Here is a 15,360-nt window from a genome sequence, read left to right as displayed (position 1 = left end):
TTAAGAGTAGGCTTAAGACTTTCCTCTTTGATAAAGCTTATAGTTAGGGCTGGCTCAGGTGAGTCCTGAACCATCCCTTAGTTATGCTGCTATAGGCCTAGACTGCCGGGGGATTTCCCATGATGCACTGAGCTCCTCTCTCCTCTACTTTCTCTCCCTCTGTGTGAAACCTCATCCCATTATTGCATGTTACTAACACAACTTCTCCCCTTTCTGGTAGTCTTGTGCTTTCTCGTCTCTCTCCTCTCTCTTATCACTTCCTGCAGGTTTTCTGGCTCTGGAGCTGTGGAGTCTGGATCTGTGGTTGCGGGTCACCTGCTGCCCCCGTGTTCCTGCTCGACACCCTCTGCTGCAACGACTATTGTTGCTAGTCTTATTGTTATTATTGTTATTATAATCATTAACATTACGATTGTTACCATTAACACTATTAAAAATATCTGTACCATTTTTCATTTAGTCTATAGCAACATCACCTTCACTGTACCTCTGTGTGTATATTGTGTAGGCTGCCTCCCTCCTCTCTCTCTCTCCTTACCTCTCTCTCTCTCTCTCCCTCCCTCCCCCCTTCACCCCCAACCGGTCGAGGCAGATGGCCGCCCACCCTGAGCCATGGTTCTGCTCGAGGTTTCTGCCTCTTAAAAGGAAGCTTTTCCTTGCCTCTGTCGCCTAGTGCTTGCTCTTGGTGGGAACTGTTGGGCTTCTGTAAATATCATCACAGAGTACGGTCTAGACCTGCTCTTTTATGGAAAGCACTGTGAGATAACTGTTGTTGTGATTTGGCGCTATATAAATAAAATTGAAATTGAAACATCTTACCGCTTAAGGACTGCAGTTGAAAATTAGTCAGCAGGCTAACACTGGCTCATTTAAAGTAATGCTGATTAATGTGTGTTGTCCTTATAAATAAATAAATAAATAAATAAATAAAAAGTTTGTGTGTAGAGTTTTGAAAAAAGGAGATATAGTTCTGAAAGTGTGTATAAGCAGTTGTAAAAAACACTAAGTGGGGTTGTGGCTGAAGAGGAGGGGCAGAGAGTCGACAGTGTTCAGTGTTTTCAGTGTTGTCTGCTGTGACCACTGTTCCTCTTTAAATGCAGTTTCTCTTCAGATGTTCACTGTTGTCATTTGGTCCATGTGGAGACAATTAAATATATTTAACCAGAAAGTCTCTTGATATCCAATCTATTTGTATAGAGAGACCTGGGCAAAGTGGAGGATATATACCCTGAAAATTGTTTTGGTGGTCTTTGTTTTTTCAGTTATCTGTGGACAGCTTGAGTCATGACAGGGCAGCAAAACTGATTTTTACATTGTTCATTCTTTATTGTGATGAGAATCTACATCCGCTTTTATTCTTCCATTATCTATTAATACACACAAAGTATACACAGGACAATATAATTACTTTAATTAACTTTAATTTAAGAACAGTAAATGAAAGTAAAGTAAATATGCTTTGCAGGAATGCTAGTTTTAACTTTGTGTTGGACTCTGTGTTGTGGTGGATGCTGGGTGTTTGTTAACAGTCGCAAATTTTATTTTTACACATTAGCTAGCATTACACAATGACAATTTGGTTCTGTAGGAGAGCAGAAAAGAAGGCACCAGGAGCACATAGACGTCTTTTCCTTTGGATTTTGCCAGAAAAGCCATCCTGAGTTGTTTACATCCGTCCACAGGCTGTCATAAGAAATCAAGACAGACAGGGAAGGTTTAATTGTTTTAGTTCTGGACTGAATCTAAACTGTAATGGAACCACTTTGGTGTAGGTCTAAGTGCTTTGTTTCAGTTTTACATTTTTTCCTATTACTGTTTTTCACGATTGCTTCAACACATTTCTTGAAATGACGCCTTTTTTCTAAACAATATACACCAATCCACAACTTCCCACCCAATTCCCCAAACATCCTACTGTCAAGTCTAAATGAAGCTCTTCACGCAAAACCATTTAATTTTGCTGAAAAACCAAACTTTGCCCTCAGACATAACACACAAGCCCTCAGAGACACACACTACAACACAGTCTGACACACTGGTGAGATAAATTCAAAAGAATACTACAAAAACTGGTTATTAGTAATGTTGCCTGGTTATTAGTAATGTTGCTTGAGGTTCTCCCCCTCAGAAATTTTTTTGATGAACACAAAAGAAATAACAAATGTACATTTGAACATTTTTTATTCCTTGTGCTGTACAGTAGAACACAGATAACAACAAATCATTCTGCCCCAGCGTCCTGTCTTTGGTCTGAGACAGGCCAGAGATTCTTGTCCTCCACCTCCTCCCTACTCTTCTTTCCTCCTCCTCCTCCTCCTCCTCCTCCTCCTCCTCCTCCTCCTCCTCTTCTTATCCCATATCCTCCTCCAACTCCTTCTGTTCCTCTTCCTTCACCTCTTGTAAATGCTCCGTACTTGTATAGCGCCTTTCTAGTCTTTTCGACCACTCAAAGCGCTTTTACACTACATCTGCATTCACCAGTCACACACATTCATACACTGGCGGAACAGCCAGGGGCAAATCGGGGTTCAGTATCTTGCCCAAGGACACTTCGACACGCAACCAGGGGGAGCCAGGGATTGAACCGCCAACCTTCCGATTAACTTCTCTGGATCAATTGTTCCAAAACTGAATGAACTGAGTCTGAAGCTTCTGATTGGTGTGTTATCAATTATGACTGTCTGTGTTTCCACCTGCTTAGTTGAGAAATGAAGGGATTTGTGTTTATAGTTTAAGAAAATGGGTGTGCTTTTTAAAAAAAATTGAGTTTTATTTCAAAAGTCTGCTTCTGGTGTTTACGCAATTGAGAAAAACTGTAAAACCTGCTGCTTCTTAGTGAGAAGTGTTAATCTACCTGAATACCTGAGTTTATGGCAGAGTTGCAGTGCTCAGTGAGACACAAACAGCAGCATTTGTGTTGTGTGTGAGTGTAGCGTAGGTCTGGTTCTGATCCCTGCTGGCTGGATCGAGGCTCTCGTAGGTGGGTTCAGATGTAGAAGCTGGATAACAGTTCTCATAGAGGGCGATCTGAAAACAAAAAAATCACAAATATTTTGACAGAGAATGACCTACAGTGAAATACAGACACATCCCTTTATATACTTTTTGTGGAGGTGACTCCTGAGAGCAGGAGGCAGGAAACGAAAACCAACACATTACAACAACTTTGTACATGAGGGTGGAGACAGAAGCTCTCTGCTAAGCTATATGTTGAAGAACAGATGAGTGATTTTGATTATTTTACCCACTGTGAAACCCGTCCCAACTCGAGTCCACTGTCCACAAACTTTCTACAGCGAAGGTTTAAAGTCTCTGGTGGGGCTGTTAATATGTTTGATGGTTTTAGGTGGAGTGTCTAAAGTAAATAAATAAATAAAGGTAACGTACAAAACATTGTAAGACATGATGTGGCAATCCCAAGCGACAGCAACATCAAAAAGAAGGAACACGAGAAGCTTGAGAAATATCAAGGGCTGAAACAGGAGCTAGAAAAGATGTGGAAAGTAAGAGCAACAGTGGTGCCAGTGGTACTCGGAGCACTGGGGGCTGTGACCCCCAAACTTGGAGAGTGGCTATAGCAGATTTCAGGTAAATACTGCGCAGAACCCTCAAACTCCCAGGCCTCTGGTAGAGGACCCAAGCTTTTCATTTTTGGCCCTTACAGAATTAACGTTAATCCGCCAACATTTGTCTTTTTAAGCAGTGAACCTGTTGTTAGGGTCAGAGTGAATCTGAGATGTCAGAACTCAAGACTCACTCACTGTGTGCCCAAAAGATGTTATTGTTAACACCCTCTTAATTTTACACCTATATGCAGTGAAGTGCTGCACTGTAGGCGTGAAGAAAAGCTGCGCTGCAACACAACAAGGTGACTAAACACAGCAGAGTTCAGTAAAGAAAGGATCAGCATGTTAAAATATCCCCTGATTCCAATCCTGAAGATTGGCTAAGGACATCTTTAACTGTTATAATAATCTTTATTTGTAGAGCACTTTTCAAGAACAAGTTACAAAGTGCTTTAACAAGTGTAAAGACAATAATACAGCAAAAACAATAATACAAAAACAATACAAGATAAAAGCAAGAAAACATTGAAAAGACTAAAATACACGTTTAAGTTAAATATAAAATTAGTAAAATAGAATAAAATAAAACGGATAACAAAGTCAAATAAGATCGGGAAAGGCTCTCCTATAAATGTATGTTTTAAGAAGGGACTTTAAAGAGTTCACTGATTCAGCTGACCTGATTTCCTCGGGCAGGCTGTTCCAGAGCCTCGGGGCCCTGACAGCAAACGTTCTGTCCCCTTTAGTTTTCAGTCGAGACTCTGGAACAGACAACAGACCTCTGCCTGAGGATCTCAAGGTACGTGCTGGTGCGTATGGGACTAAAAGGTCAGAAATATAACAAGGCGAGAGGCCATGAAGAGCTTTAAAAGTGATCAATAGAATTTTAAAGTCAATTCTAAAACATACTGGGAGCCAGTGTAATGAATCTAAAATAGGAGTAATGTGGTCATATTTCTTTGTTCTGGTTAAAAGGCTGGCTGCTGAGTTCTGGAGTCGATCAGTAGATTTTTGGGTTAAACAGATGAAAAGGCTGTTGCAATAATCAAGGCGTGATGAGATGAAGGCCTGTAAAATGGTCTCGGTGTCCTTAAAAGTTAACATAGATCGAATTTTTGCTATATTTCTAAGTTGATAAAAACATGATTGAACAAGCTTTGTGGTGTGCTGCTCGAAATTTTAATTACTATCAAACCAGACACCGAGGTTCTTTGCCACAGGCTTAATGTGATTTACTAGCGAACCAGCAGATGGCAGTATTTGTTTTGCCATTTGCTGGGACCCGATGACCAGGATTTCTGTTTTATCTGAGTTCAGCTGGAGGAAATTGTTGTCACCTGCACGGGTACATCTTATCCAACATGAGAGTAATCAAAGAGTAAAAGAAAGTCACCTCCATGTTTGCGCCATCTGAATTTCCTCTGTTCTGCAAACCTGTGAAACAGACAAACATTTTTTCTCCATTAAAAATGATGAACAAACAGACAAAAACAAAACTTTCAGTACAAAAATGGCATTCCATAACTTTAACCCGTACTCACTCCATGACTAGTCACATATGGACGCATGTTCAAGGCCCATCAGTGTCAGTTTGGAACGCACTGGGGATCCCTATAGTTCATAGTTCAATGCACTGGGGGAAGTCAGTTAGTTTTTGACGGAAAGGTAAGTATGATATTTAACAGAAAAGACTGATTAAGGAGATGGTTGGGGTGGATGGAGGGCCAGAACCCAGACTTTGTTCGTGTCCCATGTGAAACAACAAGTCAACATTATTTTTATTTAAGTTAGGCAAGTAACATAAATTGCGTAAGTTAATTCACGTGTTAAATGACGTACGTAGTTATTTTAACCCAATCCATGATCTCTTCCTAACCACAACTAAGTAGTTTTGTAGCCTAAACCTAACCAAATTGCAATGTTACACAACTGTGATAAGTTTCAAAATGGAAATGTTTCAAAATGCTAGCGTTTTATTTTGTAACCAGATGCATATATTGTTGCTAACTTTACCGGTGGTTGCATATTTATTGTTGCTTAGTGTTGCTAACTTCACTGTGGAGCCCTAAATGTGTAAAAATTCAAAAGGGGTACCCAGGGCGTTAAAAAGTGATGCCAAAGGGCCTTGACCAAGCATCAAAATGAAACGGGTTGGGAGTGAGAATGTGTTGATCCACTAATTGTTGACCACAGTGGTGGACTGACCAACTGACAATACCATCTCTAGAGCCACACCCCTAGCATGGCTACAAAATACTGCTGATGTCTCTACACTGATCTAACTAGTATTTGCACACTGTAGCCTTCAAGTTTACAAAAAGGAAGCAAAGCTATGTATTTCCAAATTTCTGTCTGCATGCAACTGAAATGTCAGTCCTTCCAACTCCCACCTTCCTCATGTAGCATTTAGTTGAATTTGTTTATTTCTATATTGTGTCTTTCTTGTTCATTACATTTTGTGGGTGTGTGAGTTTAGGGACAGTCTGTTGCTCAGATTTGTTCCAGAGAATTACATGAACAGAGCCACACTGTCAAACTACAGAATGTATTGATGCAAGTCTTTAAAACTTTGACATGAGTGTCCTGACTGAACTGTTATTTTTGATGAGAAATGGGAAGTTTCAGTTGTTAGCGTGACTGTGTAAGTGTTTCCTGTTGCCTCACCCTTAGGTTTGCTGTTCCTCTGAATACAGATTATCATCAGTGCCAGCCCTGATATGATGACAATGATGACAAGAATAGGAACAACATACAGCAGCACATCTGTGTGAGGTTGAAGAGAAGAAATTTTTTTTTACAGATGCTTCCTAATTGATGAATGATGATCATGAATAATAATTTTGATTAAATTATCACAATTCGGAATAACATCTTATCCCCATATCAATCTGGTTCAATCTGTGACAAAAGGTGACCATTGACATTTTCTCCCCATTCGATAAGGGACAGCTAACTGGTGCTATTTTTATCGACCTTTCCAAAGCTTTTGATATGGTGGATCATTATATCCTGCTTGACAAGCTTTATGCAATAGGTTTGAATCAAAGTGCACTGTTATGGTTTAATTCTTATCTTCACAATGATTTATTGGTTGATAAAGGGGTTCCTCAAGGTTCCACTCTAGGACCGCTTTTGTTCTCGATTTTCATTAATGATTTATCACGCATCTGTTCCATCTGTAAAGTTCATCTTTATGCTGATGATACTGTTATTTACACTGCTGACTCTAACATTCACTGTGTCCAAAACAGATTACAAGCTGACTTTATTATGACGCAAAAATGGCTTCATAATAACAAATGACCACCTTGTGCTCTTAATTTGCATCTTTATTTTGAAGATGGGTCTTCCATGGTGAAATTGGATTCATTTAAATTGGACTGTCGACTGATCCTGAGCTTACCTTTTAAACCTCACACTGATTACATCACAAAGGCTATGTGCAGACTGCACGCCAAGGCAGTTCATATGTGACTCAGATCTGATCTTTTTATGACAGTGTAAACAGGCCAAATCACATGGAATCTGATCTTTTCCAGTTCAGAATTGGGCCACTTCCATATGTGGTCCAAATCTGATACAGATCGGATCTTTTTAAACACGACCTGAGTCTGGACACTCAGGTCGCATTTAAAGTGAGTTGTGGGGCAGTTGCGTTGTACAGTGCCGAAAACTGTAATGAAAAGAACAGAAAGTTCAGGGAGAAATGTGATCCGTGAGACGACAATGAAAACCGGGAGTGTTTTGCGAGCTTTCAGGCCACGGACAGTTCACACTGGAGTCTGATATGGGCCACATTTAAGTATAATGTGAACTGTCAAACAAAAAAATCTGGGAAAAAAAAAACGGAATTGAGCATTAAGGCCTGCAGTCTGAATATAGCCAAAAAGAACATATTGCTGTCTCAGTTCACTATATAGATCTATAGATTTATAGTTAATTGTTTCACATTTGAAGTCAGGAATAGGTCAACGCCTCAGTTGATATTTCCCATTATAGACTAGGCTGATATCATCTACATGAAGACATTGTTCTTAAGCCACTTCATGTGGTATTTAACTCTCTGTGTAGATTTGTTATGAAGGGTCCTTTGAAAAACTCAATATTGTGTAATGTATAAATCACCAAACTGGCTTCAGCTTAATCTGGAAGAGACTTCTATTGGTTTTAATTTATTTTCAAATATGCCAATTTCAATTGTCCTCCATATCTGAAAGTACTCTCGGTTCCTTGTAGTTCTACATATTCACTTAGAGAAATGCAATATCTTGTCTTTGCTGTACCAAGAATCTTCTCAGCTGCTGGACCTAAAGCTTTTCATTATGAGGCTACTTGTGATTGGAACAATCTCCCTCTTTCTTTGAGATCCATCTAATCTTTTTGCAGATTTAGGTTACACTTCACTATCTTAACAACGTGTGTGCATGCTACTGATGCTGTACTCATTAGTATTGCTTGTAATTTGTTTCATGTAATCATCTAATTGATTTACCTTCTTTGGATTTGACCTTTCTTATGCGATACTTGTTTTCACTAAATCTCAATTGTTTTACAGGTCCTGATTGTGTAATTAGTTGTTTTGACTTGTGTATCTCAACTAAATGTGATGTACTTATTGTACGAGATATGACATGTCTGAACCTTGATGTGTCTTTTGCTTTTAATTTTTTGTAATTTGCTGAAAGTTTATTGGAAATGTTTAAAATTCTATTTTCATCGTCATTGGTCTGGGGTGAGGGTGCAAGCTGCTTTGTAACTCAGTTGTTTTGAATATTTGTTCTGTGCTTTTGTATTTTCTGTACTAGGTACGTTGTGTTTTTTCTGTTGTATTATGTATGTGTATCTGTGGACCCTCGTGAAAACGAGATGCTACATCTCACGGGGCTATCCACTAATAAATTGAAATTCATTAGTGGATATTAATAGATTCAAATTGAAATTGGGGGCCAAACATGTGGGCCTGTTCATGCAGTGCTATCAAACTGTAGAACAATCTTTTTTTGAAGAAACCTTTTCTGGAACAAACTGTGTTCTTTCTCATTGGGAAGGTCAAAGGTTTTCAGTCAAAGCTCATCAAGGTACACACAAGTATCATGATTCTTTAATTTTATTCTACAGTAGCATTTCACCATGTTTATGGAAAATACTGATTTCTGATTGATTAGTTAATTAATCCAATAAAATCATGTTACAGGACACGTCATACATAGTTCCAAACAACATTTTAACCACTGTTCTAAATCAGTACTGAAGCTATATGTAACTGCATGCAACTAACAGCATTTTCTACAGTTGCTAACAGTTATGCTAACTCTCACTAGTGAAAACTACTTAACCTTGGGTGAATCATGTGTATATCATTCTTCAGCTGATTCTGGAGCACAGTGCCTTCAACTAGGGACAGTTTGGTCAAATCAAATGATTTTGGTGCAGCCATTGCTCATTCTGGTCCTTCATATTGTACTACAGAGAGCCAAAATTCCACCGATCAAGGGAGCGTTGTGTTTCACTAGCCTTCATTTCACAATGTATTTCCTCAGTGTTCCTCTGATGGCTCTAGAAAGATACAAGTTGACAGGAAAAGACGTATGTGGATGAAGCTGACATGTGATTTGTGTTTGATGGAGCTATGTCTTAATGTCTGCTATGTCTGCAATACAGTATATACACATGCACTTTAATTAACTCATACTTGCATGAAAAACATGCAGCTCTATTGTACGTGACACATTAACGCATAAACATGCACACAGAGACAATAATACACAAACTCTGATTTCACAGCTCTGACTGGAACCTTCTCCAAACTGGCTGAGTGGCTTTGTTAGATGCTGGAAGGACAATTAGATGTCATTGCTTTCAGTCATTGACTTTCATCTATCAAACAGTGTGGGTGTACCTGCTGTTGCTGTTGCCGCAGTCTGCTGCTGGTCAGTCTGAGAACTTAAACTCTGTGTTGTTGGTGTGGAGGCTGATGGGACTGCTGTTGAATAAGCCACTAGAGTCATAGATTGACATTGGGATTTAAAAATAAGGGAAATATTCAGGCACCTCACCCTGGGTCACCACCCTACCACTGTTCACCTAAACATACATTTAGATAAGGGTACACACAGTAAATCCTAAAATTAATACTGGGCAACCACTTACTTTAAAATATCAACAGTGCAACCGGTCAGAATGTGATACCGGGTTGAAAGGGAAATGCTGTGAACATCCCTACATGGTATAAATTAAAAGACAAAAGGGCCTCACAGGGCTCTGTGCTAACCTTTTTCCCAAGGAGCACATGTACTGGACCTTAAAATATTGTCAAAGCTTTTTAAAACATTGAACCAGATTTCCTGAAAATTAGACAAATTGAGGAAAGTCTTTACAACATGGACACAGCTGTTTAAAACACCAAGCAGTGATGAGAGAAAACAAACGTTTCACAGAAAACTCTTCTGTGATTGGTGCATTGCGGCTTGTGGCATGTGGGACCAGCACTCTTTATGTAAACAAGATTAATGAACAATATTTAAAATAATAACTTTAGTAAAACAGATGTAAAATAGAACAAGGCCTCTTCCTGTTGCTCTCAGGAGGAGGCAGCTGGAAGGAGCACATATTGACACACTAGCTGTGTTTCCATCAACGTTTTTTAATGCACATTTTAAAGTATCGCATCAGAAAAGGGTGATGGAAACGGCAAAATTCGAAAGAAAATCCATTATTCCGCCAATAAGTTTTAAGCTCGCTTGAGGTGGTTATTGCCTTTGTCGAAAAAGAGTATATGCGCTAAATGGGAGATTTAAAAAACATCAGATTCGAACGCAGGGCTCCTTGGTGAAAAGCAACAGAAGGACAGAAAGAGAATGGTAAACGGGAGAATCCCAGGAAAAACTGATTGACAGGTATGGGTAGAGGAGGTTTTGGTTTTAAAATGGTTAGAGCTGTCAAGACAAAAACATGCAGATAATGTACATTTAAAATCCTGATAAGAGAAATGGCTGTACAGTCTGTCTGTATGTCAGCTGAACTGTTTTAAATGAACAGTTCACAGAGATGGGAATTTCAAACAATAGCAGCTGTCAGTGAAAACTTTGTTCAGACCTCCAGAGGCATAAACAAACATTTTCATTCATTTTTATTTCACTTTAAGAAAACTCACCATCTGTGACAATGATCTCAAACCCCCGGTAGGAATCTGGTAATAAACGTCTGTCCAGACAACACCTGTACCGTCCTGAGTCAGACTTGGTCAGCTGTGTGATGCTCACATACACAGATACATCTGTCAGAGATCGTTGTGTATATCTGATGCTGTATCTGCCTCTCTCAGCTGTGGAACCAGTTGTTTCAACAAGAATGTCTTTCTCTTCACATTCTTCCTTGCAGAAGTACCTCCTGCTTCCAGAGAAAATAAAGGAGCATCCAACTACAATATTTCCTCCAGCTCTTGTATAGAGGGATGTTTCTTCAGGAGGACTTCCATCCAGCAGTGCTGTTGAAAAGATGAACAATCAATAGTTACTATCTGTACTTAACATGATACAGTTTCAAATGTGATCCACAGTTACACTGGGAGCTGCCCAGTTCTACCAGTCTGTGACTGATTTGGATTCTTCCAGCAAAGATTCAGAGCATCATAATCTCAGCCTCTGCACACAATATGATCATTGATCTTTGCATATGAAAAAGTGATTAATATTCTGTGATTGCAGGTGAAAAATACTCAGAAATAAACTGTTAAAGAAAATATTCACTTTAGAAGCACAAACTGTTAAAACTTTATACTTAAGTATAAAAAATATGTGTGTGTGTGTGTGTGTGCGCGTTTATCAGCCTGTTGGTTTTATTTGAGAATCAACCAGTGAACAGTGAAGCTTTTCTTCAGACGGGAAACAAACATTTTCATGACTTTTAGTAGAAACTCACCATCTACAACAATGATTTCAAACGTAATGTTTGATCTGTCCAGACCACATCTGTACAGTCCTGAGTCAGACTTGGTCAGCTGTGTGATGCTCACGAAAACATTATCTAAAAAAAATCCTCCTTCATATCTGATGCTGTATCTGCCTCTCTGATCTCTGACACCAGTTGTTTCAATGAGGATGTCCTCTGGTTTACATTTTCTCTTGCAGAAGAACTTCCTGACTCCAGGTGAAGAAAAGGGGCATCTAACTGTGATATCTCCTCCTTCAGTTCCTGTATAGACAGATGGGATTTGGGCATTGGTGAGACCAGTGTTTCCATCCTGCAGAGCTGTTGAAAAGATGAACAACAATAGTTACTGTCTGAACTTCCTGTAAGATGCTGCAGTCTGATCACAACATTTGCTGCTTCACATCACACTTGGAGCTGCCCAGTTCAACCAGTCTGTGACCGAGGATCACAGACTGGCGCTGTTATTTTGTTTTTAACATCTCTGTCCTTCTAAAAGCCACTTTTTATTATCCGCTGTATAAATAAAGGTTTCAATAAATCAAATGTAAATTATAAAAAGTAACTGACTCCCTCCAGATGATTTAACGTGTAGAGTTTTATATTTTCCTAGTTTTGCTGCTATTATGGTTTTTGATTTCTTCCTTTTCTCTTTTTATACAACAGTGAGCCATAAAACTGTGTGAAAAATGACACATATAAAACTACAAAGGTTTGTATGTCAATAAAAACACTCATTTAGAATTAAATATTAATTTCAACCAAAGTGGAAAACAGAGTATACAGCATAACAGACAGAGCACCAAGAAAACACTATGAAATACTGAAATCAGCATTAAAAAGGAGAACCAGACAAAATATGAACATAAACATTGTCGGTCAGGTCAGTTTTTACAGTTATTCTCAATTGATTAAACACATTTCGTGAAATTATGCCTCTTTTTCTCGAATACTCTAAACACAAATCCAGAACTTCTCACCCAATTCCCCAAACATCCTATTTTCAGATCAAAATGAAGCTCTGCACTCAAAACCATACAATCTTGCTGAAAAACCAAACACTTGACCTCAGACATAACACACAAGCCCTCAGAGACACACACACTGCAACACAGTCTGACACACTGGTGAGATAAATTCAAAACAATACAACAAAAACTGGTTCTAAGTAATTGTTGCTTGTGGTTCTCCCCCTCAGAAACCTTTTCACACGCTGAACACAACAAAAGAAATAAATAATCTATAATAATCCTTTACCTCTTACTCCTCTCTATACTGCTCGTCCTCCTCTTCCTCTTCTTCCTCTTCCTCCTCTCTCATGTCCTAGACCTTTCTCTTTAGATTTCTCTGGATCGATTGTTCCAAAACTGAATGAACTGACTGTCCCTTTTTTCTATCTATTGAAGCTTCTGACTGGTGTGTTATCAATTATGACTGTCTGTGTTTCCATCTGGGTAGCTGTGTGCTAACTGAGCTCAACCTGTGCTGATTGAGTGAACAATATTGAATGTTAGTGTTTTCTCAATGACTACATGGTGAAGGCAATGAGAAATTAAGGGATTTGTGAGTAGAGTTTAGAGAAATGGACGTGTGCTTTTTGAAAAATGGAGTTTTGGTTTTGAAATTTTTGTTCAAAAGTCTGCTTATAGTGTTTAAGCAATTGAGAAAAACTGTAAGCCAAAAAACCACAAGAGCTCAGTGAGACTTTCAACATTCTGTTACACTCTTACAACTGACTTTTTTTACATCAGAGCTTTAGCAGGATTTGTTAGATGTGTGACTGTAAACAGTGATCAGTAGGTTAAGAAAAATGATTTAATGTGATGTAAATACATTTTTATTTATCCAATTCTTAAATCCATGCAGATTTCTTTTCTCCTCTAACCATGTAAGATTATGCCCTTCATTTTCCTTCCTTATGTGCAGTTTAAACAAAGAAAATAAAGAAAAACTACATAACAAGAGAGAGACACAGAAATCCAAAGTGAATACTCACAGAGGAAGAAGAAGCAGATCAAAGTGTGACGGACTTTCATGTTGAGGCTCTGATGGTTTACTGCTGCCGCTCTGACTTCTTCACTGACAAACCAGGAACTTCTTACTTCTTTAAATGATGTAGTCCCTCCTCCAAACACAACACACACACACACCCCATCATCATCTATATTTCTACTGCAGGGTTTGAGGTTTCCTGCACATTAATGCATGTTGTACATGCAGAGAAAGAAATTATATCACATGTTTGTTTTTGTTTTTTAAAGCAACTAGATGAAACACACAGATGAAACCATGGTATCCTATGACGTGACTTCTTTGTTCACCTGCATCCCCACCATAGAGGCAGTAGAAACTGTTAGGAAACGGCTAACACAAGACAACACCCTGGACAACAGAACTAGCCTCAGCCCTGACCAGATCTGTAAATTACTCGACCTCTTTCTAAACACCACCTACTTCCAGTACAACGGTGGATTCTACAGACAGAAGCATGGCTGTGCCATGGGCTCACCGGCATCCCCGATTGTGGCAAACATCTACGTGGAAGAAGTGGAGAACAAAGCCCTCAACTCCTTCAGAGGAACAGCACCGAGCCACTGGTACAGATATGTGGACGACACCTGGGTCAAAATTAAAAGCCAGGAAGTGCAAGCCTTCACAGAACACATCAACTCTGTGGACAGTAACATCAAGTTCACACGAGAAGATGTTCACAACAACAGTTTGGCCTTCCTGGACTGCGCTGTACACATTGAAGAGGACGGGAGCCTGCAGATTGGTGTTTACAGAAAACCCCCACACACAGACCAATACCTACTGTTCGATTCCCACCACCCACTGGAGCACAAGCTAGGGGTCATGAGGACACTGCACCACAGAGCGGAAAACATACCAACAAGCGCCCAAGCCAGAGAGAAGGAACAGAACCACCTGAAGGGGGCACTTACAGCCTGTGGATACCCTAAATGGACCTTTGTGAAAACAGCCACAAGATCCAAGAAGAACAAAACTACAGGGGAGGAAAAGAAGGTCAAACACAACAACATTGTGATTCCATACGTGTCTGGAGTATCAGAGAAACTCAGGAGGATTTTCAACAAACATAACATCCCTGTGTTTTTTAAACCCAAGAACACACTAAGAGATGCTGGTACACCCCAAAGACCGCACACCCAAACACAAGAAAAGCAATCTAGTGTATGCGGTCCAATGCAGTGAGGAATGCACAGACCTGTATATTGGGGAGACTAAACAACCACTACACAAAATTTCAAATTGGTTTCTTGAACATGACAATGAGTTCACTGTACTAAAATGGCCCCCACAGTCACCAGATCTCAACCCAATAGAGCATCTTTGGGATGTGGTGGAACGGGAGCTTCGTGCCCTGGATGTGCATCCCACAAATCTCCATCAACTGCAAGATGCTATCCCATCAATATGGGCCAACATTTCTAAAGAATGCTTTCAGCACCTTGTTGAATCAATGCCACGTAGAATTAAGGCAGTTCTGAAGGATAAAGGGGGTCAAACACAGTATTAGTCTGGTGTTCCTAATAATCCTTTAGGTGAGTGTATTTACACATCTACGTAGAATGTTACTGATTCTACTTTTTCTTGTATTTGTATTGTGTTCTTTACATTCCTCTGTGTTGCTGTGCCAAACTGATTTTCCCCTACAGGGATTAACACAGGTATGTCTTATCTGAAACGGTCACATCTGGATACAGAAGATCCTCTGAACTAATATTTGTTTGAAACTGATCAAGTTTACTTGGTGAAGTAGAAATGTTTCGGTAGCACTTTATAATAACTACACACTATAAAGCATTATTGAAGTATTACCAAATACGGAATTCATCATTTA

At 39.4% G+C, this 15,360-nt stretch overlaps 1 protein-coding gene across 1 annotated transcript in view; it reads right to left on the bottom strand.

The window, feature by feature from the left end:
* Positions 1-1,328: 1,328 nt before the first annotated feature.
* LOC123975860 overlaps positions 1,329-15,360 on the bottom strand; it is a 24,809-nt gene continuing 10,777 nt past the window's right edge. Inside the window, exons 4-10 of the mRNA XM_046057648.1 lie at positions 13,492-13,620; positions 11,487-11,816; positions 10,720-11,052; positions 9,466-9,564; positions 4,960-5,000; positions 2,863-3,027; positions 1,329-1,683 (exon numbers count right to left, since the gene is read on the bottom strand). Of these exons, the coding sequence (XP_045913604.1) occupies positions 2,869-3,027; positions 4,960-5,000; positions 9,466-9,564; positions 10,720-11,052; positions 11,487-11,816; positions 13,492-13,531 (1,002 nt within the window). The 5' untranslated portion in view covers positions 13,532-13,620 and the 3' untranslated portion in view covers positions 1,329-1,683; positions 2,863-2,868. The remainder of the gene's footprint in view (positions 1,684-2,862; positions 3,028-4,959; positions 5,001-9,465; positions 9,565-10,719; positions 11,053-11,486; positions 11,817-13,491; positions 13,621-15,360) is intronic.

The sequence above is a fragment of the Micropterus dolomieu genome, linkage group LG08 (assembly GCF_021292245.1).
Source record: "Micropterus dolomieu isolate WLL.071019.BEF.003 ecotype Adirondacks linkage group LG08, ASM2129224v1, whole genome shotgun sequence".
Classification (NCBI taxonomy): domain Eukaryota; kingdom Metazoa; phylum Chordata; class Actinopteri; order Centrarchiformes; family Centrarchidae; genus Micropterus; species Micropterus dolomieu.
This window is presented reverse-complemented; position numbering and strand designations above follow the sequence as displayed.